Source organism: Daktulosphaira vitifoliae, unplaced genomic scaffold, assembly GCF_025091365.1.
Source record: "Daktulosphaira vitifoliae isolate Bord-2020 unplaced genomic scaffold, ASM2509136v1 Scaffold_5, whole genome shotgun sequence".
In the NCBI taxonomy this organism is placed as follows: Eukaryota; Metazoa; Arthropoda; class Insecta; order Hemiptera; family Phylloxeridae; genus Daktulosphaira; species Daktulosphaira vitifoliae.
The window spans coordinates 14,564,994-14,587,083 of record NW_026099576.1 but is presented as its reverse complement, the minus strand read 5'-3'; the positions used below and the strand labels follow the sequence as shown (position 1 = coordinate 14,587,083).

The 22,090-nt window shown below is 33.5% G+C and overlaps 1 protein-coding gene across 4 annotated transcripts in view; it reads left to right on the top strand.

Annotated features, from left to right (window-relative positions):
- Positions 1–146: 146 nt before the first annotated feature.
- Positions 147–22,090, top strand: part of LOC126907915 (RNA-binding protein fusilli) — a 59,451-nt gene continuing 37,507 nt past the window's right edge. Inside the window, exons 1-3 of one of the 4 annotated variants that reach the window (XM_050689594.1) lie at positions 147–475; positions 5,989–6,285; positions 21,001–21,147. In XM_050689594.1, the coding sequence (XP_050545551.1) occupies positions 6,154–6,285; positions 21,001–21,147 (279 nt within the window). In that variant the 5' untranslated portion in view covers positions 147–475; positions 5,989–6,153. The remainder of the gene's footprint in view (positions 476–5,988; positions 6,286–21,000; positions 21,148–22,090) is intronic. The other 3 variants (XM_050689595.1, XM_050689596.1, XM_050689597.1) reach the window with 3 other exon arrangements.

Below are 22,090 nucleotides of genomic sequence, written 5' to 3'. Positions count from 1 at the left end.
TGTAATACGCGTAGCGCTCGCTCCACGCTGCACGCCGAAATACCTGGTTCACCTGGCCGTATCACCTGGTTTCCCCCACCCCGTCCGGTTACCGGTCCTCGTCACAGTTTACCTGTAGCGTACATACGACTTTTTTGTATCTACTCTCACCGCCACACCGCCCGTGTTCGCACAACGCAACCGAGCGCCGACCACACTCGACAGCATTCGGTCTCCGGCGCGCGCGATCGTCCGGTTCGTACACACACATAAAAATTTAATCGTCGAGTTAAAAATTATTTCGTTGATATTAAAACAACGCTCAGATTCCGATATCCGATCCTACCGCAAAAGGATTAACATAACCGCGTCTGCCGGTAATAACATAATAAATCCAAGTAGCAACGTACGTGTTATCGCGATAGTGTTTCCGATTGACATCGTTCGCTGAAGGATTGCCACTGCTGACGGATAAGAAAACAAGGGATTCAAACCGGTGAGTGTACACTGTTCTAATCAAATTTTTACTGTGATTCGTGTTGCCGGGGCGTACCGTGTGCGCATTCGAATCGTCGGCAAACGCAACAGGTATGTCCCTACGTATGTCCTCTCGCTCTCTCGTTCACCCACACAACACTTGAACGGCGCACAATAATATTTCGGTGATGAGTTTTCGCCGTTCCGGACGTTAACACGAATGTATTTACTATCGTCGTGATAGGCTTCTAATCTAAAATTAGACTCTCCTGTGTCGGCCGATTTACGATAACGAAATCTGTTAACAGCACACCATCGTTGTTGTTATTGTTATTTGATTTCGTCTTGCGTGCAATTCAACGTGCCACAATTATTCCGGCGAGTGTTGCTGGAGGTGCGCTGTTCGGACAGAGTCGAACGGTTTTCCACACCTAAGACTAGTCGGTGCATGAAAACTCTTCGGTTAACCCGTTTGCGGCGTTGGCGTTTTTCACGGTGCATTCCGTTTCACGAGATTTTCCAATCGAAACACGTAAACATTTGGCAATCGCGGTGCCGTGAAATTTGTGAAAGTCGATACGTGTTATCACTCACCCGAATTAACACTTGGCCGTAAACGTCGTTTACACCGTCCGTCGACACATCCTTAAGCGACACCGTCAAATAGAACGTCGGTTTTTATCAATTCGCGTTTCCTTATCAGCTGTCGAATGTGTACAAAGCGAAACTCCCGAAAGAATTCTTGCTCGTTATTGGAAAATTCACTGTGACCATTAAACTAGTGACCCCAATCGACACTACGACGTTACAAAGGCTAATTTGTACACGTAGTGCATCACATTTTAGTGGTTATTTACATAATACTTATGAAACCAGCGGATTAGTTATTCTAAAATGTATTCGGCGTTGTCGACCGTTTGGGTGTAGATTTTAAATTGAACTACAGTAAGTACGTCAACACTGTTATTTTTGTAATTGGGTAATTTGGTCACAATTAATATTCAAATGAAAATAGAATCGACATTTCATACGTGCACCAGTGAGACACACAAAAATATCAATGCATTCGTTAGGTAAGGTCTTCCCTGGAGTTATCAATTTTTAATACTGTATCTATGTAGAAAAACAGCTGGGAAAGTGTTTGTTCTGTGTCATTTTTGTAATAGTCGTTAAAATTTCTCTAAATAAATTCAAATTACTTTACTTTTGTGTGGTTAAAACTATTGGAACTCTCTCGTTGATAACATGTCGACTCGCTTTTTTATCAGAACACAAGAATAACTTCATTACGATAGCAATTCATTGTAGAGATGGTATTGAATTATTACGTTCCAAATGGTAAATTAGCTAATTACTGAATGATACTTATATAGTCATTAAAGTTAGACAACGCAAAGTATTTTTCGTCCTCAATATTTACGAGGAAGTATTTAAAAATTCCATTACGAGCAGACTTGTTCATACTTTTAATGTACAATTTTGTGCTATATGCTTTAATTGTGAATTTAATACATTTATAATTGGAGTAAACGTTAGGTTTCAGCCAAACGCTAATTGCGTTAATAAACCAACAATTCATAATACAAATGATGATTACCAAAGTTTTGGATTTTTACTTGATGTATTACAGTTTGGTCACACGAGAAGGACAAACAATCCTTTTAGATATTGTATCATCAACTCGATTGTTACACAATTCTCAATAACAATTTTCTGGACATGAGACAATTTTTTTGTTAATTTACTGAGTGTGCTTCGTGATGCGTATCCAGTTGTAAACGCGGCGTAGGACAACATCGGTTGACATTCCCGTTGTCGGTGGCACCTGACGGAATTCAATAATCGACAATTCGTATTTCTCTACCTCGCCCATTCCACGTACACAGCTAAGACTTAGTTCCGTAGGAGATTATGACCGAAATTTACTGAAATGCTTTTGTTTTAGCCGTCCAATCACTTAACGAGTACATCATTGGGTAAAAACTCAAAAAGTAATTTTGATTACTGTGTAGATTGCAACCCTTCCGACAAGCGGATGGCTGACTATAGACTTTGGGGTCGGAAAGAGTATTACATAATAAATCGACTGTTGTTTGGCTTCCTCCGTCGGCTCTTAGAGCACAAACAAAATACTCCTTTGAATCGTAAAAACATCGGCCGTTGTCCTCGAATTGAATAAAAAAATGGTCAGCGTACAATTATTCATATTTATAACGCACAGCAGTTTAATATATGCATCGTGCTCGTCGCCATATTTGTAGTTTACGGTCACAAACGGTTTTATGTTATGATTAAGGTGGTACCCTTGCTCAACATTTTTTATTCGGTGTATTTTCTTGGTATATTTTTAGACAACTTTTAACGTTATATTTAATTATTACCATTTTGATTTGGCGTTTTTAACTTTTGATTCGGCTAAAAATTAAATGTTTATCGTTATTACCAGGAGACAGTACAGTGATAATATCGTAGGAACCACAGAGAGAGAGAGAGAAATGAAAACGAGTTACAAGAATAACTGGTTTTTTTAAGACACGGTTTTTTTTTTATTTTTTATTAAATACTGGACACATGGTGTGTTTTTCTACGATTGAATCGTGTCCGGTCCACTGCGGATAGTCTCAGGGATCGTTAATTAGACTGTGATTATTTTGATGTCGTCTACTGATAGCAAAATGACAAATGCGCGTCGTACATTTTGACGTGGTCGCAAAATTTTTAATATGTTTTTATCGACTAAATTTTTGCTCGTTCCAAAGGATAAATCATAGTTTGTTCGCATCACGAGAGGAAGTGTAACAATGTCAGAGTGACGGTAGCAGCACATTGCATGCGGAAGCAATCACAATTTTCAAAAAAAAATAATCAGCCAGGGAGATTGTTGTGTCGATACTATTAATTTTTTTCATTCTATTATTACACATGCATATATCATAGCGGTCTCTGTACAAAAGATAGAAACGCACAGACTGGTACTTTTATAATGTACACATCGATTTTTTATTCCGTTGTAATTTCGTGTTCGGTGGTTTTTTCGTGATGTCTATTAGCAAAGCGAAATTTCTTTGTCGACGGTAGTTTTCTTCAGATCATTACATTTCTAAAGCACTTATGTTCATAATACTGATCCACGAAGATAAGTCGTTGGATGGCGATTTTTTTCTTATCTATTCGAAATTGTTATTCTTTTCAGAATTTGATGACTTTGTTTACATTATATAGACCTAAGTGTTGCGTAACATAGTTGTTACACAATCGAAAGCATTTTTCTACTGGTCGGTGACAATTTTTAACTATTTTTTTTTTAGAATATTATGATTTTTTTATAAATTTTATGTAATTTAAACTGGTAGCACAACGGTTATCGAAAAGCATATTACTACCGACGTGGTAAATTATCTTTTCAACCGTACCGCGACCTGCACCGAACTTGTATGCAATTTTTTATTTTGTTATTACTTTATCTTTAGGTGTACAAATCCTTCAATGTAAATTCGAGTTGTTGCTATTGAAAGAGAAAAGAATATTCTTTCGTCGGTTCATGGAATAAGCTTTGGACTGTTGCCGGATTGACAGTTAAAGGTCTCGATCGTACTAATGTTTTTAACTATATCGGCCGTGATTCTTCATCTAATCTCATCGTCATTAGAAAGCGCTAAAACCTAATTTTAGTTTACGTTACAGTCTAACCGCATCTCATTAAAAACGATAATATGATATTAACTCTCTGGTGATGGTCGGGAAATTCCATTTGGCTTCTCTACAACTCAAAACCTCCCATTAGTTGTCATTTGCAAGGTGACAAATGTTCTTGCCTAACGTTAACTAATAAACAATTATCAATTGTTATGGTTTTCCATAATAATGAAACTTTGCATTAATTTACTATATCTTTTGAGGGCATGGAATTCGTGTCGGGTATCATTTCTTCTTTCTTTCTACACGACTTGTTATCAGTTGGCCTCATCTATGATTTCGTTTCATCGTCGTGAGCCCTTAACGACGGAATTTCGTTTTTCTTTACCCGAATATGTATAAGTACATATTCAACGAAACACAGCTAACCAGTTCAAGTATACATTTTTCCAGTAAAAAATATAAGCAATTTAATTATTATATTGTTTTTTTTTAGTAATAGAGACAATTTTTCATTGATAAAAAAAAATTAAATTACAAATAAGACTTGTTAGTAATTGAGATAGTGTTTAATTAAAATTTTCTTTTAAATTAATTTCCTTTAAAAATTACGCAAAACACAGTTGGTATTCAAAAACATGAACTGCTATTTTATTGCTGAAAATTTTTGTTTTTACTATACAGAATTATTTTAATTTTTTGATTCGGTAAAATTATATAATTGATATTTGCTCTTTATTAATTAATACCACCGATATTATTTTAAACAAATAGTGTTATGCATGTCAATACCCTTCACATTACCACAGTTTGAAAGAATCTTAATATTATATCAGACGTTTTGCGTTCTTTTAGGAGAAATCGTATAGTCGCACACAACAAAAGAACAACAAAGTGCTAAAAAAAAACCTCATATATTGAAATTTTTTTACCAATTCTTAACTCGACTGTCTGTCTCTACTGATGTTAATCGATGGCCAATTTTGTATTGTATTCAAGTGCATTTGGCGTAACCGCTCTGTGTTTATTTTTGACAACAGCATTTCCATACGATACCTATTGTATTGTATTTCACGTCATGTATATGAAGTTTAAATATGCTTACAGAGCGTATTATATTAATTGGAATAAGTTTTCATTAAAATTGTCCAAAAATTATAACGGTAAGAATGCTCAACCATATTCCAGCGCTATAATCAAACAAAGTTTGGATATTTGTGACGGTCAAGTGTTCTATCAGACTAATCGATAGAATAGTTTTAAATATGAATTAATTAGTATTCATTAAATAAATACTAATTAAAAATAAATATGGTTTACCTGGAAAGACAACAAGCTCCAGTGACATCAGCGAAAAATTTGTTTAAATAGAAGCGTTCAATTATGAGCGCATTGTCGAAGGTCATGAAAATCGAAGTTAAATTCTACCGCAACATTCGAATTACTAATCGGCAAAACAATTCCGTTGCTTTCTTAATGTCCAACGATTTACGTGTGTTTATCAAGTTACATTAACTGTGATAATAGTGTATTGGTTTAGTATATAGGTGACATTGCCAAGGGCGAACACAAATACCGGACTACTTGTTTGCTTCATTAGTGGCGTTGTCCTTCGGCCACACGAACATTTCATTCATATTCTTTAGTAATGCACACGATAACTACCCCAATCCGCCAATTATCTCCTTGTGTATCAATCGATTTTGTTTATAATTTTACATTTTATTATTTACTGAATGTATTGTACTTTGGATATTAGCGTGATGCAACTACGTGCCGTTGCATGTTCTGTTAACGACAATTATGTGTCTTGTAAGAGATTTACACATTAATACATAAATCATGAACGAGTAACGCAGTAGCAGCTTATTTTTTATGTTTTTTTTTTTTGTGCAGGTGATGGGGAATAATAATCGACGCACCGCCAACAGATTGTGATTATTACCACGGGAAGTGGCAGGGGCGGAGGGGGAGGAAGAGGCGGTTCAGTTTTATCATCGGCAGCCGGAAAGCATTCCAAAGTGCGGCAAGTTCCCAAAGAGCAGCGCAACGGCCGCTACCATGCGAGTGACACAACCGTTCCTTTGCGCCCTGTACGTGGCCACCGCCGGTCATCAGGGCAACCTCCTCGGATCCGACGAACAGGAGATCGTCCTTCTCATTTACGTCGTCATCGACATGGCCACCAACACGGTAAGAACTCATCAATATGATAATTTTGCCGATAAAATACGAAGTCTGTAAGGATGTTCATAAAAAATACCAATAATCAAAATATGTTTTTTTGTGTTTACACAACAAGGGTTGGAGTTTCTTTTTTGACGATTTGCGTCAGTAGAAATCGGTCGAGCGCGTCGTTTTTTATAATTATTTCGATTCCTATTTTTAGAACGTCCTTGTCTGTCGACTAAGTATAGTTAAGTATACCTATTCATGTACGAAATACCACGGCGAGGTATAATTTCAAGTGCCAATTTATTTGATTTTCCACTCGCTGTCCTAGTCAAGTTTTAGTTTTGTCGATACATCAACACAAGTTAATTACATTTATTATTACGTTTGCGATGCACAATATCATTAGGACGATGATAATTTCGTACCGAGTGCACGCAACTTTCTGTTATTTTCGTCGACGATAACCGGTTTGGTAGAGAATACTTAAGTACGACATCAACCAGTGAATTAGTACCGACACGAAGTTTGGCTAATTAGTTCTGCTTTTGAGACAGCTCCGACAGTAGACTTATTTTGCTAAAACTTAAAAAGATATATTTCTAAAATGTTCTCTGCTAACTGTGTAAAATAATTATTAGTCGGGCAAAACGAAAAATAATAAATTCGTTTTTGTTCTACAACCATTTGTAATTCTCATTAATAGGCGATTACCATAACAATTCAACACACACTATTGTATAACCTCCACAGCGCCCTGTTATCATCGAATTCTGTTAAAATCGGTAAATATTATGCTTTTTGAAACACCATAACCCTTTTTAGTTCCTACAAAATAGTGTAGCCAGAGGATAACATGCATTCACGGGGTAAGGTTCATTACAAACTGGCCACGTAACGCTACGGCGAGAAAACCTATACAGGATTCATATGAAATGTTTTTACCTGTGTTTTAAAATACTCCTTATAAACATGACTGCGAGACCGCAACGGTTTATAGGAAGGGTCTGATGTATAACACTGTAACGATGCGTTGCCACCGTAAAGGCGTTTTATCGCGGTCCAAAACAAAGAAAAGATCTAAATCCTGCTACCCACCAGGAAGTATTCTTGCATCACGAAGGAGCCTTTATAAACATGTCTTTCTAGGAGTACAGCTCGACAGTAGCCGTAGAAAAAACGTACTTGAAACTGTCCTTGGACGTTTATCATAAAAAATTGAATAATCTCTTCATAACCGCTTTCAATTTGATGAAAATCATACCCAAAGAGGTATTATCTACTTGTTACGAGCATATACTGCGTAATGTAAATAAGCTGTTTAGCTGAAAGACTTAACGCCGCTATTCAAACACTACACGTTTTTAAATCTGCAAACAAATGATTTTTTTCTTCTGGACATGGCGTATGTTTTTGTTTTTTTTTTCAATCGGTAATTTACACCCAACTAGTTTTGTGCTGATGGAGCGTTGCTAGCGACGTTGCCACTAGTGGGCGAGGGACGAGTCAAAATGGCCGAACGCCTCCGCCCGTGACCCTGCGCGCGCGTTCAGCTCATCCCGCCCAGTGGTGCGATACGACGTGTACTTTTTTTCAAGAATATTTCAGGGAGGCTGAAGTGGCGAACGTCGTTTAAGGACTACGCACTTGCTACACGGCGACGCGATTGTTTTTCCAAATTATATGTTTTAAAAAACGACAGCGGTCACACACAGTCGGCAACGGTCCTTCAATTAGTCACGGCCTCCTGATCGTTTGTGTTGCTGCTCAGCGCAGTGTAAAGATAATGTGCTGCACACGATAGAAATAATAATCGACTCGAAAGTTTCGCGTGTATTTTTTTTTTTTTAGACTTTATTTCATATTTTTTTCCGAGTGTAATTAAAAGTCGTATATCCACTTCGGAAATTACTGGTCATTTTTATTTTATTTTTCAAGTTCTAATTAAGAGTTGCGTATTTTACGCAATACAACACCGGAGAGTGTACAGAATGTGTGTTGTTGTCGTAAAACTGTGTTGATGTGTGTCTTCTTGATTTTCATTTTTTAATTTATGACGCCAACTGCACGCGAGTTTTTAGCGAGTAAATCGTTTTCTGGGCCGGAAATTTTAAACTTATGAACATTGTTCCGTATTGTAATGCTGATTTTTCATGTAAAATATTGTTCCTTGGTAGTGACGTAGAAGAGAGGAAGTACTTTAAAATAACTGAATACCATTCCGATGGTTTTCTGTAACAAATACATTAAGTGTGTTATCAATAACAAGAATTACCGTCGAGGTCGGGAGTAATGTTGCGAACCCCCTGGTGGTGCACCAGGAATTCTATGTTTTTTTAATAAAATTATTTTTTTAAATATACACTGAATATTTCTACATATAAATTCCTAATCAACATTTTAAATGTAGTTAATATATCAAGCCATAATACGGACCTAATTCGAATTCATTGAGATTTTAATTATCACGTCTCGTTGATTAGTTTAAACCACTTTGTGTTATGATTACAACATTGGATCCTTATTATAAATTGAGATAAACTTCTAAAAATATACAAAGTCGTGTTGACCAGCTGTCCTCGAAATTGCAACTGTAATATAAAAATCATTAATTAATAATTAAAAAACAAATAATTTGTTATTGCAAATGATTAATGAAATTCTCAAATTTGTTAATTACACGTATTAATTGTTGGTGTGTTATTCGATTTTACGAATAAATGTGATTCTCGTGACAAATTGACATTGATTACTATTTGACTATTAAAGATAAAAATTTTATAGGAAAAATGATGAAATAAAAATGACAAAAATAATTATGTGTATGTGTAATGTTTACATTGTGTTGAATTTCATTTGATAAACTTGCCTTGTCCTGCTGCACTCGGTACTTAAAATTCATAAATAACATTAAAAGTACGAGTTATCCTTCTGAAAGTTTCCATTGTAATACGCGCACCACGAAAATCCATTCTACCGGTGGCATCTTCTGATGTGTCACTCGCCACGAGTTCAAGGTTACCTCTGTGTGGTACCAGTTCAAGGTCCCCGTAAGCTTTAAAAAAATATACATCAGCACTTATGCTATTGTTGTAATCAATAGTATTTTTCTGCGTTCGTATTGCCAGTGTGTGATCCGTTTATTTGTCCGTCTGGGAGACGTTTAATTTATTCGCCATTGCTTTCATATTTAATTGAAGTACATTACAATTAAGAACAAAGTTTCACCAAAATCCTCTGTCGTGTTTAAATAACGATTTATCTCGAATCCAAGTAATCTACGCGCATCGTATTTGTACAATTAGTGTATTACAGCGTTTGTTGGTTGAAAATATTTTTCAAGGGATTAAGATTGTCGGTCATGATAGCAATAATAATAATAATAATAATAATTTTTTTGTTATTGTTATAACCTCCGCACGCATAATGTATTGCATGTGATGTTGTTTAGAACAATCGTGTGTGTATATTATTTAGGATTCCGACAATTTGAACGCTTTTCCTTCAGCGTTTCACTACGGTCTACCGGTTCTGGAGGGGAGGGGTCCGCCTAAACACGCCAAGTTTCTGCATTAAAATACGTATGGAATAATTGGTCGGTATTTTATTTGTTTGTACTGTCGTAAGTTTTCTTTTTCCGAGAGACATGAAATTGACTCGGACGATATTTGCGTCGGCCCTCTGTGGATCGCAAACAGTTCTAGTCTGGACTTATAATTGCACAGTGTTCGTGGTATACCGGCCGACTACAGTGAACATAGCGTAATAATTGGATTCGGAACGGTGAACACTGACTTTTTTTATTTTTCTCCGCAACAACAACAGCCGCGTGTGACCGATGTGATTGAAAAAAATACCTTCACCGCGTCTTCTAATCCATTAGCCATCGCGGATCCATTGCCGTTGCTGCAACCGCATAACGGGTTTCCGATCATTGTTTTTTTATTGTATCGATACAACGACTGCTAAGTACCGTCACCGTATACCAAACCTTTTTGACGCTTATCGTCTAAAAATTGATTTGCCCACAAAATACCAAACGTATTACCTTTCGCCAGCATCTCAAACTTGTTAAAGTTCTTATAACTTTTCGGGGCCTAAGGATAAAAGAGTTGATGCGTTTTTAAACGATATTTAAATCAAATTATAATAATCTAATTTACATTTTGCGTTTAAAGTTAATTTCGCTACCAAAACTAATAATAATGAAGCGTCCTCAATATTTATAATGAGCTCATATAGATTTTTTCAACAATTCGGTAAAACAAGTCGGCCCTGACTATTGCTATCCGTTTATCGCGATACGATAGTTAAACCTAAATTTATGTTGGGTTTTTATTTAATATGTAAACATCTCTTAGTTAACTAGACGATATTTATTGAATAAACTTGATTTTGTTGGAAAATCATTTGGAATTTGTCGGAGCTGTCTTCCCATTATGCATGTACATGTAGTAGGTTCATATATATTGTATTGTCAGGCGGAGTGCTACTTCAATACAGTATTTTTTGTTATGCCACACTGTGGTAATGTCGAGTGTACCGCAGGGGATCACTTGATTTATGTCTTCACCATTCGATTTGTCCGAATGCAACGATTCGTCACAAAATCTTGTCTAGTATACTTTACTGCTGTTTTCGACTATCTGCTATTGCTACGACTTATCAGTTAATGCGTTTCGTTAATATATGCAAAGTTGACGAGGAAGTAAAGTGGTTTTTCAAAGCTTGATTTTTTTATTATTATTTTGCAATCTTTATATTCAGCGTAAAAATAAATTAATATTTGATTAACGATTAATTAAAATTCAGTTACACTGTGTATTATTTCAATGTTCCTTAATTTTAATTGGAATTTCGTTATTAGATAAAATTAGTTATAAGCAAAGCGTTTTTAAAGTATCAATAAAACATATTTTTTTTTTAATCCTATCATCAATAATAATAATAAATGACATAGTGTGAAATTATCAATTCAATTATCATTAGTCGTGTATTTTTATTTTTCAATTTCATCCCCTTTATATTAAATATTTTTTATGAAAGTAATAACGGTATTTTAGCTGCGGTCATTTTTCTAATTAGCGATCAAATCTCTAGCATAAATCATTAAGCTCACATAAAACGTATCGCAATGTTTTAATGATCAGAATTATGATTTCTAATCACATATAAGTATGTATGTACTCAATATGTTTGATGTATTTCATCAGTATAAAGTTTTTATATTGTTCATTATTTGTTTTACACCACTTAATGCACATAAGTTTTGGGTCATTCGTGTTATATGAAAGGCAGTAGATAATTTCAGTTATTATCATTAAATGTCATTTAATTTTGATTCGTTTAATTTAATGTTTTTTTTACGATTCTGTTCTACAAACAATTTCACTATAAGCAGTAATAGTTTTAATTATAGAATACTGCATTGACTAGTTTGTTATAGATAACGTGCCTAATGCCTTAGCCAAAATTAACTATAAAATTTTGATATTTCATTCAACACTAACTAGAGAAAAAATAAAGAACTCGCACTCTACTATTCTGAACTTGCATTAAGAGTACTTTTCCAATGCTCCGTTTGTTTAATGAAACACGAGCTATTATATAAAATAAAAATGTTTCAGCCATTTATTATTTTAATCGAGTATAACACGGCTAAAACTTCAAACTCTTTAAAACAGTGTTCTGATTTATTAACCAATCTCAAATCAATTCAAACACAGCGCATCTCAAAATATCCAAAATAAACTGCAAGGTGTGAATTATAAGTTCTTTTCTAGAGGTGGACAGGTTAGGAAACAGATCTGCAAATAATTTTTTTAAAAATATCGTTCAAGCTTCAGAACAAATTAAAACCCGGAGTATTTAATTCTGATAATATTCTAATAAAATGGTATGTATGCTGATTTAACCCGTTTCTTTGTTTTGTCGCGTCAAAATCATCATCAAATACAATCCCTCGTAGTCAATGTTTGAGATTATGAATTACATGCTGACAACTTTCACAAGTTCCGTATTAATTATTTCTGTCAATTGTTCGTCTTGCAATTATTAAATCATTTCATTTATTTGGGAACGGATGTATTTTATCAAAAAAATATCATGGTTTCAATCGAAGGTCGTCAACGACATGCATTCGTGTTCCACAAAAGAAGTTCTTAGAACGTGGAGCATAATATAGTGACCACTATACCGTGACCGGGACCGCTGGTAGCGGTGGCTGTGTCGTTATTTATGACTAAAGATAGAGTGGGAAGAGGCTGTGGTGAGAGGAAAACACTGTTGCGTTATGGTTTGTCGATGGCGGAGGGGCCCCTTCGTTGCTGATGTGTTTTTATACACGATCTTATTTTCTTGTTTTTTTTTCCTATGAGGCGAAAAACGTTCTCTTCTTCTATTGTGTCACTCCAAGGGAACTACATTTTAGACACCGTCGTGGTCGGAACAAAAGTGTTTCCGGAAATTCTCACAGAGTGTAAAAAGTTTAAGAAAAATTATGGTAATGAATGAGTTAGAAATTCGAGCACGACTAGATAGAAGATTATAACATTTTAATTCATTCGGATTGTTGACACTACCCTTACTGAGAACATAAAACACAAACCGCCTATTTACATTTTAATAGGCTTTAAAGCTTTTATCAAAATGACTCGTTTCAAACCAAATTGTTAAGTGCAAAATTCCTAAAAGTGTTACCTTTCAGTCATTCAACTTTTTTATCCGGTTAAAGTGAGTCACTTTGGTCACATAGCTTTCTTTAACGTGAACATAAATAGAAGTACAAACATAAGAAAATAACGGGACTCAAATTTAAGCTCATAATTTTTTCTTGTAATTCCTTACATATCGTATAAATATCTGTAATAGCTGTACATAGTAAATCGTCTTTTTATTTTGTCTTCAAAAAGTCGTGTTTTGAAATTATTTTCTTGTTTGTTACGATGTGACACATTGTGCATACATAAAACTGTAATTCATTATGAAATTAAATGATTAACTATAAGATTTACAAGTGAGGCCCGGAATTATATGCGCTTTTTAAATTTTGTTAATTTATTCCAAACATATCAACAGCGAGTACAAATTTTTATTAATTCATTTGTAACCCGTCCACTTTGTGTTACCGAGGTGAAAGTTTTAGAGGAATTAGGGGAGTATATCTCCTAAAACAAAAAATATTTTCACGTTACTATGAAATCTAACCATAAAGTTGCACGAAATTGGGACGCTTCAAAGTGGATCAAAAAAAAAAAACAAAATGTATAAATTAATAAAATTTCAGGCCCTAGTTATAAGAGTTATGAGGCATCGCAATAAAAATCTTTAGAGAGATTGTTGTCCTGTTCAGTTAGGTTAAATTACAATTAGACCTGTAATATGTATAAAAACAAGAAAGTAGTTAAGATACAAATAATTTAATTTTAAAATAAAACACTTGTACTAATTACGTTGATTACATCCGCTGTGTCGGTTTTGGCAATTTCTCAAAAATTGATTCTGAGTAAATTACTGTTAATAGATTTTCAGTGGTTTATATTTTCACAACTCACGAGAGTTCTAATAATCATTATGCACCTCTATTTTAAGTTTGATTATACACATAATTATATTTTCTATTTCTGCGCACAACCACAAAGCAAATATTATTTTGACTGTCAGAATGATTAGTCTAAAATGGCGACCGGTGAAGGCTAAACACGCGCAGACGTCAAGTGAATTCACACAAAGTGGCAAATGGTCAAATGCGCATTTAGAACCCTAAGCGTACGGTAGGTGTTGTGGTAGGTACAATAATTTTTTGTTGAGGACGAGTCAAGGATAACTTGTGCAGTCGCTGCAAATATGGCGAGTCATTAGATGTAAATGTCGGCAGAGAAAGAAGGGCGACAACGATTTGATATAACGATTATAAGCTCCGTGTATTGTACGGATATTTTTCTTGGTTCCGGCCATTTTCCGCCGGATCCTATTATGTTGATGAATAGTCTTGTTTCATCACGCACAACACCAAATGGAGACATTAGTCAGGCAACTGAGGTCTAAGAATAATGAGTATGTGTATAATACGCTGATGTGTTATATTCATAAATAAGAGCACAAAGAGAAATCGTTTGAACAATTATTTTATAGATGTAACTTTACTTACCTTTTTTTTGTAAATTGTATTGGATTTTGTCAATTGTCAGTTGATTGCGCTTAGTTCGAGTCAATGACGTGCATCAGTTAATACTTGTATATTGTTATTAATATTTTTGTTTTTCAGTGTTTTTAGTATATCTAAAAAAAAAAAAAAAACTGTATATTGAATTAAAATTTCCATTGCACCGACCTATACTTAAGTAGTTGTTTTTTAATACAACCCTTTAATTTTAAATTGAATTCGCCGACAAGTTTACTCATTACAGAAAGTATAATTTTTAGACATTAATAGAGCATAGACGTTTTACGTTCTCGCCATAAAAGATAAAACTGGTTAATTTTCTCGCAGTGTACGACCTTGTCTTTAGCATTTCTTTAATGCAAAAAGCTATATTTTACATGTAAACCATAACGTAATAGAAAGGAATCTTTTGACCCGAGTAAACAACCTGAAGGTTTATTGTCCTATGTCAGCGAACAGACCATCCAAGTCAGTTGTTCGACGTATTAATATTAAAATAGTTTCGACTTTGTTTCATTTTTATTCTAAATCATTGGATTTTTTCCTCTTAGATTTTTATTATTTGTATCGCTGTCTGTAATAAATCATATTGTAGTTCTATTTGCTTCAAGAATAATGTATAATATGATTTAATTTATTCTTAATGTTTCTCATCCACGTAATGCTCGGTTACCTAAAAGCATACATAATTATTGTTATTTTGTTTTTTATTTGCTCTACAAAAATATATACTTTTGTGTACTTCTGTGTTTCAAATGATACTCTGAAACACCTTAATCGCATTGTGATGGTATTAAATGGATTATAAATCCAGTATCCTATCCTGTGCCTGGGAGTGAAGATTAAAAGGATTCATTGTAGACTTCGACAGCACACAGCCGTCTGGAATCCAAGAAAACAGGGATGGGTACAGGCGTAAACCGGTCCACGTCTTTAAGGGGTACTCAAAATACACATTTTTGGAATTTCATTTATATGTTACGACACTCGATTTTGTATATATCTTTAAGCGTTGGATGATTTTCGACATGTTTTAGAAAAATAAAAGAACTAGTTGACCACGAACAACTTGCGAATCTCGGATTGGATATTCTTGTATAAAATAAAAATATGATGATAGTAATTTAGGCTAGTTTTTTTCAAATTGTATAACTCAACTTATTACTTATTTAAAACACGGGGTGTTCCACTAGACTTTAGCATGTTTAATAACTTTTTATCCAGCCAATATTTTGCGTTACTTTAAAAAAATAATTATTATTTTTACAGTTTTCGACTATGTTTAAGAATAATTTTTATTATTTGTCTCTAATATGAAAAAATTTATAATTAAAATTGAATATTTTTTTCAAAATAGCCATTTTTAGAATTTTTCTTACAAAAAAGTTTAGTAACTTTAAGATAAGTACTTATTATGTTACAAGTATTTTAATACATTCGGTAGTGTGTAGCGGGATAGCTCTTAATGGTATATGTGCATTCCACCCATACTAAGTAGACTTTAAACATAGTCCAAAACTGTCTAAAAATTATCTAAAAAACTAAGTAACAAAATATATTCTATAAAAATGTTTTGTTTATATATATTAATAAAATTGGTCAGAACAGACTGGGGATTTCCAATTATATATGCCTATAAAAGAATATTATCAAGANGTTTTGTTTATATATATTAATAAAATTGGTCAGAACAGACTGGGGATTTCCAATTATATATGCCTATAAAAGAATATTATCAATATTATGAACGAGTTTTGTTATATTTTTTATTAATATTCAGTTTCCAAGACTGNAGACTGGGGATTTCCAATTATATATGCCTATAAAAGAATATTATCAAGATTTATGATCGTATAAAAATCGTAACACTCTCAATTTTCTTACCTTCGGCAATAGATGATATAGTTGAAAGTAACTACTGTGACCGTTATTACGTACACCGATGGCATTAGGAGGTGTACCGCATAAATTAGAATATGAAACATGTATTCCCAACTGTTATCCGTAACACTTCATCTGAGTCGAATGGTCACGGATGTATTTCCAGTCCACCGTACGGTTTTTTGTCGTCTTTTCTCATTCTACTCTTTTTTACTAGTTATGGCGATCCTATTGGGTACGATGCACTAAGCGACAAATCTTATTCACCTACTAATTTTGTTGACATCCAGACGAATGATAAAAACAACAGATTTATTTAAGACCCAGATGTCTATTTACTCTATCCATTAGTGTTATTGGAAACAAAAATGAAAGAAAACTGTCATAAGCCTCGTGAGACTATATTTTCAACAGTAACCGAAAACACGCACTTGTTGTTACATAGAATTTATGTTGTACAATTTGATTAGTTATTGAGTAATTGTAGTTAGTAATTGCAAAACAAAGTTTGATTCGTCATGATTTTTCCGTTTCGGATATGTAATTTGTTTATGATTTGTTGTATATTATTTACGTAAAAAGCATATTAAATTTTATTTATAATTGAATTTAACTAATTTTTGCCACTCAACTTATGATTAAGACGTTTATTAATAAATAAGTAGTTAGATAATAGTTTAATAGATAGAATGAAGTGGAGTAATTGTAAATGCATTACTTTAGATAAATGCGCAAGTTTTTATTTCGAATTTACATTTAATATCATAGCGACATATATGACCAGAACTTTTAAATCAAAAATGAAATCTGCTCAATATTCAAAGAGAAAAAATGAATTTACATTTAACCCACTTCACCCTAACAAATTTGTTAAGATTATTATTTAGTGTAGTATTAGATCATTTATATCTAGTGAACTGAAACTCTCAACTTTCTATTATTATATATTATTTATTTCAATGAACTAAAAAAGAAACCACGGAATCCACTGTATGATCGTGATATATATAGTGTTAAAAATTGTAATAATTTAATCGAACAACAGTATAATGAAAATTGTTTGTACAATAATTAATAACTAAAATTGTCTATTGATACGGACTATTCAAACATTCTTAATAATTATTAAGAATGCTTGAGATACAATTAAGATATATTAAAATATATATTAATTTTATCTCATCTATTTTATTTTATGTCAAAAGAAATGAATTAATAAATTTTCACAACATTACTGATCTTAAAAAATTGCTTTTACTTTGTTTCTTTTTTAATAACGAATCTTGACAGCTCTTTTACATGTTATCTGGAATTACTTATTATATATGTCTTCTGATTAAAGATTTTTTTCTCAGTAAGCTTCATTGTGACTACTTTAAATAATGATAACGCTTCTTATATTTGTAATATTATCAAATCTAATTCTATTCAAGACATGATATAATTTTTAACACTTTTGTAACACTACCTCACCACTGTTTTGTATCTCCATGTCATAAATAAAAAAACTCAATTTAATAGTTCTAGTAATAATAATAATGTATTATATTAGCAATAAAGTGTAAAATCAGACATATATGACTATAATACACCAAGTGACTTAATGTATACCTGTCAAAATAAACTTTAGTATTTATACCATAAAAATGAACCCAAGAAGGCTTGTTTTTAATTATTTTATTTGTAAATAATTACTTAATTGATTTATTTTTTCTTTCTGATCTTGTATTTAATCCGTAAACATGAAATTATCAAATTTTTATGGAATTATTTTTCATTGTTTTATTGGGCTATTTGTTAACTTTAAACGAACATGTTTAGGTTGAGAGCAAATGATTTATCACTTTTAAGCTATAGACGTTTGAATTGAATAAGAATTATAACAGTGTATGACTCAAGTCATGCCAATTTTATGGGTAAGAGCTGAGCCCTAGTCTTAAATTAGAGTTGGTCAATAATTTTTTTCGTTTCCCGTTATATATTAACCTCTTTATTCCAAAATTGTTCATTGTTTTATTGATTATAATTTTGTAAAAGAGTTTTTATTCCATTTGTTGAATTAATGGAGCTTCGAATTTCCCTGTTTTTCTAGCTACTTAACTGTAGGTATATTACCTTACCGATATTTCGATTTGAAATGTATGTGTTGACATTTGTTTGCTTTCATTAAAATTAATTATTCAGAGCTACAGTAGTTTTTAACTTATGCCCTATATTTGTCACTTGTTCACAATAGAGATGTAATCGAATCATTCTTAATGTATTTGAATGAATGTCTCCTTGTCCTAACGCCAAGTTTAAGTTAAAGTTATAAACTGAGCATTTTTAGGTCTCGTATTGTGGATCGGTTTGTTTACGGACCCGGTGTAAAATTTTTATTGCGTTAGTTCGGTTTTAAAACACCGTACATGTTTCTTCGGTAAAAACAACAACTGGAGTTATTGTGTGCGTTGTCTATTAGGTAGTTACGTGCGTTTATATAAACGCAAAAAAATACTCGTTTATGTTACCCACATATTAACACCATTGGTTGATATTGGCTAATTGTTCTCGCGTGCGCATAGTAGTGTTTTTTTAAAGCTTTTTTAGTAAACAGTAAGTTGTTGTTTTCTAGTGAAATTGAATTTTCAGGCCGGTCACGGACGAGTTTAGGGAGCTCTGTCGTAAAATGTACGCGTATTACACTCGCCTACGACTAGACCGTCTTCTATTGTCGTCCTTCATTATGTTTAATGTATATAAAGTCCTGCGGTGCAGACCATGTGATCCGAAACGTCTGAATCTGCAAGCCCGTTTCGGTCGACGGCTGTTGTGGGGGCGAACGACCTCTTCTTTCGGCAGGCCCAGAGCGATGACATCGCAACTCCATAGTGCTACCGCCACAACGGCGCACACGGCTGAAACTAACAACCCCACCACGTGTTTTACAAGTTATTCTTTCTACGAGGAAGGCGAACGTCATGCGCGTGTTCCTCGAGTTTTTTACTTCTGCACAATTGTTTTTTCCGACACGCTCGCTTGAAGAATCGTAACGTTCTCGATGTCTTATCAAAAGTTTCACAGCCACCCAGTCGATTCATCATTCATTTGCACGTACTTTTGACCAGAGTCCTTCAGATCTAAATCGTCTCCGGGTATATTACCGTTATTGTTCTTTGAAATCTAATGTATGTTCTTTAGCGAATGAACCTTTGGTTGAATTACTCGTGATTTTACAGTCTCTATTAAATAGTCTCATCAGATGTTTGGCAAAGTCTTTTTGTTTTATTAATTTTTAAAACAACAGCCGACAGCTCGAGTATCATACGTTTAAAAACCGTGTAATGGCGCCAACTGATGAATTTTACTTTTTCATCTTCGGATGACCCGAGTAATACAAGACAATTAGCGTGCGTAAGTTTGCATGAACATTGTCTATGAAAGCGGTTAGTAAAAAAGAAACAAACTTGAACTCGAAGAATGCGTTCGGGTGCTGAGCAATTTTTCTTTTTATCATCTTCGTTTGCAACAGCGTTGAGCTTCTCACGTTCCGTGAGAGTCCCTTTTAATGACATCATTAAAAATGCAGATACGGTTTCATATAACCAATCATCATTTTGAATTTTTGTACCACTCACATGTATCCAAACGATAGATATATCAGTTGGGTAATAATAGATCAATTACAGTTGTCAGTATTTGAAACGATTGATGTACAACATCTTATAAAGTACTCGAACTTAATTTATAATTAAAATCTTGTTATGTAATTTTAAACTTAACAGGGTTAATATCTATGGAGCAATCACTATTTCAAAAATGATATTTATTTTAATTAATTGAAGTATTTAGAAATAATGCCAAAAAAACTTATAACACAAGTTGATGTAACATATAAAACTTAAAATTCTGATTATTTGCTAATTTAATGTTAACAACTCTTATAAAGTCACGTGTTAAAATTCAGCAAATTTTTATTTTATTGGCGCAATATATCAATTGTTTTCTTAAATTCTCTTATTTACAATTTTTAGTCATGTGTTATGTTCATGAATTTTTTTACACGTGAAATTTTTGGCATGTAAATAATTATCCTATAATCGATTAACTAAATACATTTTATTAGATAGTTATAATGAATAAATAATGAGTTATAATAATAGTGAAACTTTAATTGTTGACTTTAAATAGCTTTATTACTATCAGTTTTGTTTGTTGCTGTGCACAGCAAAAATTTGGATTATATTTAAACACGTGATAGTGAGATTCGTTTGTATTATAAAAACATGTCATTTTCACGTATCACGTCGAGATCTACTTATTTGTATGAGTTACTTAATTAAAATAGTAGTAAATTAGTTGTTTTAATGATCCTTGTATGTATACTTTGAGGTTCCTTTTTTTAAAAGAACACGGTAAACGAGTTATGCAACGTTTTGTAACTACAACTTAACGTGTTATTCGACCAAATTTTCGGAGTCTTGAGTTTTTCATACATGACATACCACAACTTGTAACACAAGATTTCGGGAAGGTTAATGGTGACACTCGACTTAACTTAGCTAATGCTGATATTATCTACATGTATTCATTTTTTATTACGAGTCAATGTGAATAATTTGGAAAGCAATTCTGGTTTAAGAGAAATAAAATAAAATTTCAGACACATTTGTGAAATTTAATTACTTTATTTTATTTTTATTTTTACATAGATCGTTGGTATACAACAGTATTTGGTGAAGCCAACAGAAGTTGACCAAAATGAGAACATGTTATCTGATCAGGTTACCTCGGACATAGGTATCACTGAGAAAATGGTCAAGACATCTGGCATTCCTCTACAGAACGCCATTGAAAAGGTGAGTTTTCAATTTTCAATTATTATCGGTTATGAAATTGATCCTCGGAATAAGATATAATAATATTATCAAGATTTGATTTACACTCGTTGTTTGCACGTTCAACAAATTTTTTTTGTGTATAGCTCCCAAAAGATATTTAGAGTCGGGGCTTGGGGTGTTCACGCATTTTCTATAAATACCTTTAAAGCCTAATATCCAAGTCTTTGGAACAAAACTTAATTGCGTTGCTGACTAGAGTATTTCATAGAATAATGTAGAAAACGGAAATAAGTTACTCGACCATATTGTTTTAACATTTATTTATTTCAACCGTCGTATATTATGTATTGTAATGCGTTACCGATGCTAATGCCAGCCGACCATGTAGTCAACAGGTCGCCAGCTTAACCCAGAAAACCCGCTTCTTATTATGCGCATATTGATAATACGTATGATAATTATGATCCCAAGTCCGGAGCACATCACAGTGATTACTGTTTAATATACTATCGTGTAATTAAAATATTTTTCACACTGTAAGTACGTTCATTATATCGCGCGACCCGTTCAACCTTATGATTTCTTTGGATTTCGATTTGCCTCCGACCAATCTACACCATACCCAATACGGGCTTTTCCACAGCTCCACGGGTGACCGACTCGTGACAACGGGGTGATCAACCCCGCATGTTCCGCAACAGGTATCAACAGTCTTTTGTACATCATACTACGCGTGTTTAATGAGTTTCCTGTGGGCCGATTACATACCTATCGTTGTGCGTACACCTGCACTTACACACGGTATGGCCACTAACCGTGTAAACTTCAGATAAACATATAATTGTTAGGGGAGGAATCGGTACTAAAAGAGTTGTAGAGCGAATCGGACGAATACGCGCAAAAGCTATGGAATATAACGTTAAAAAACTAGTCTGGAGTTTGACGTTTTTTTTTTTTTTTT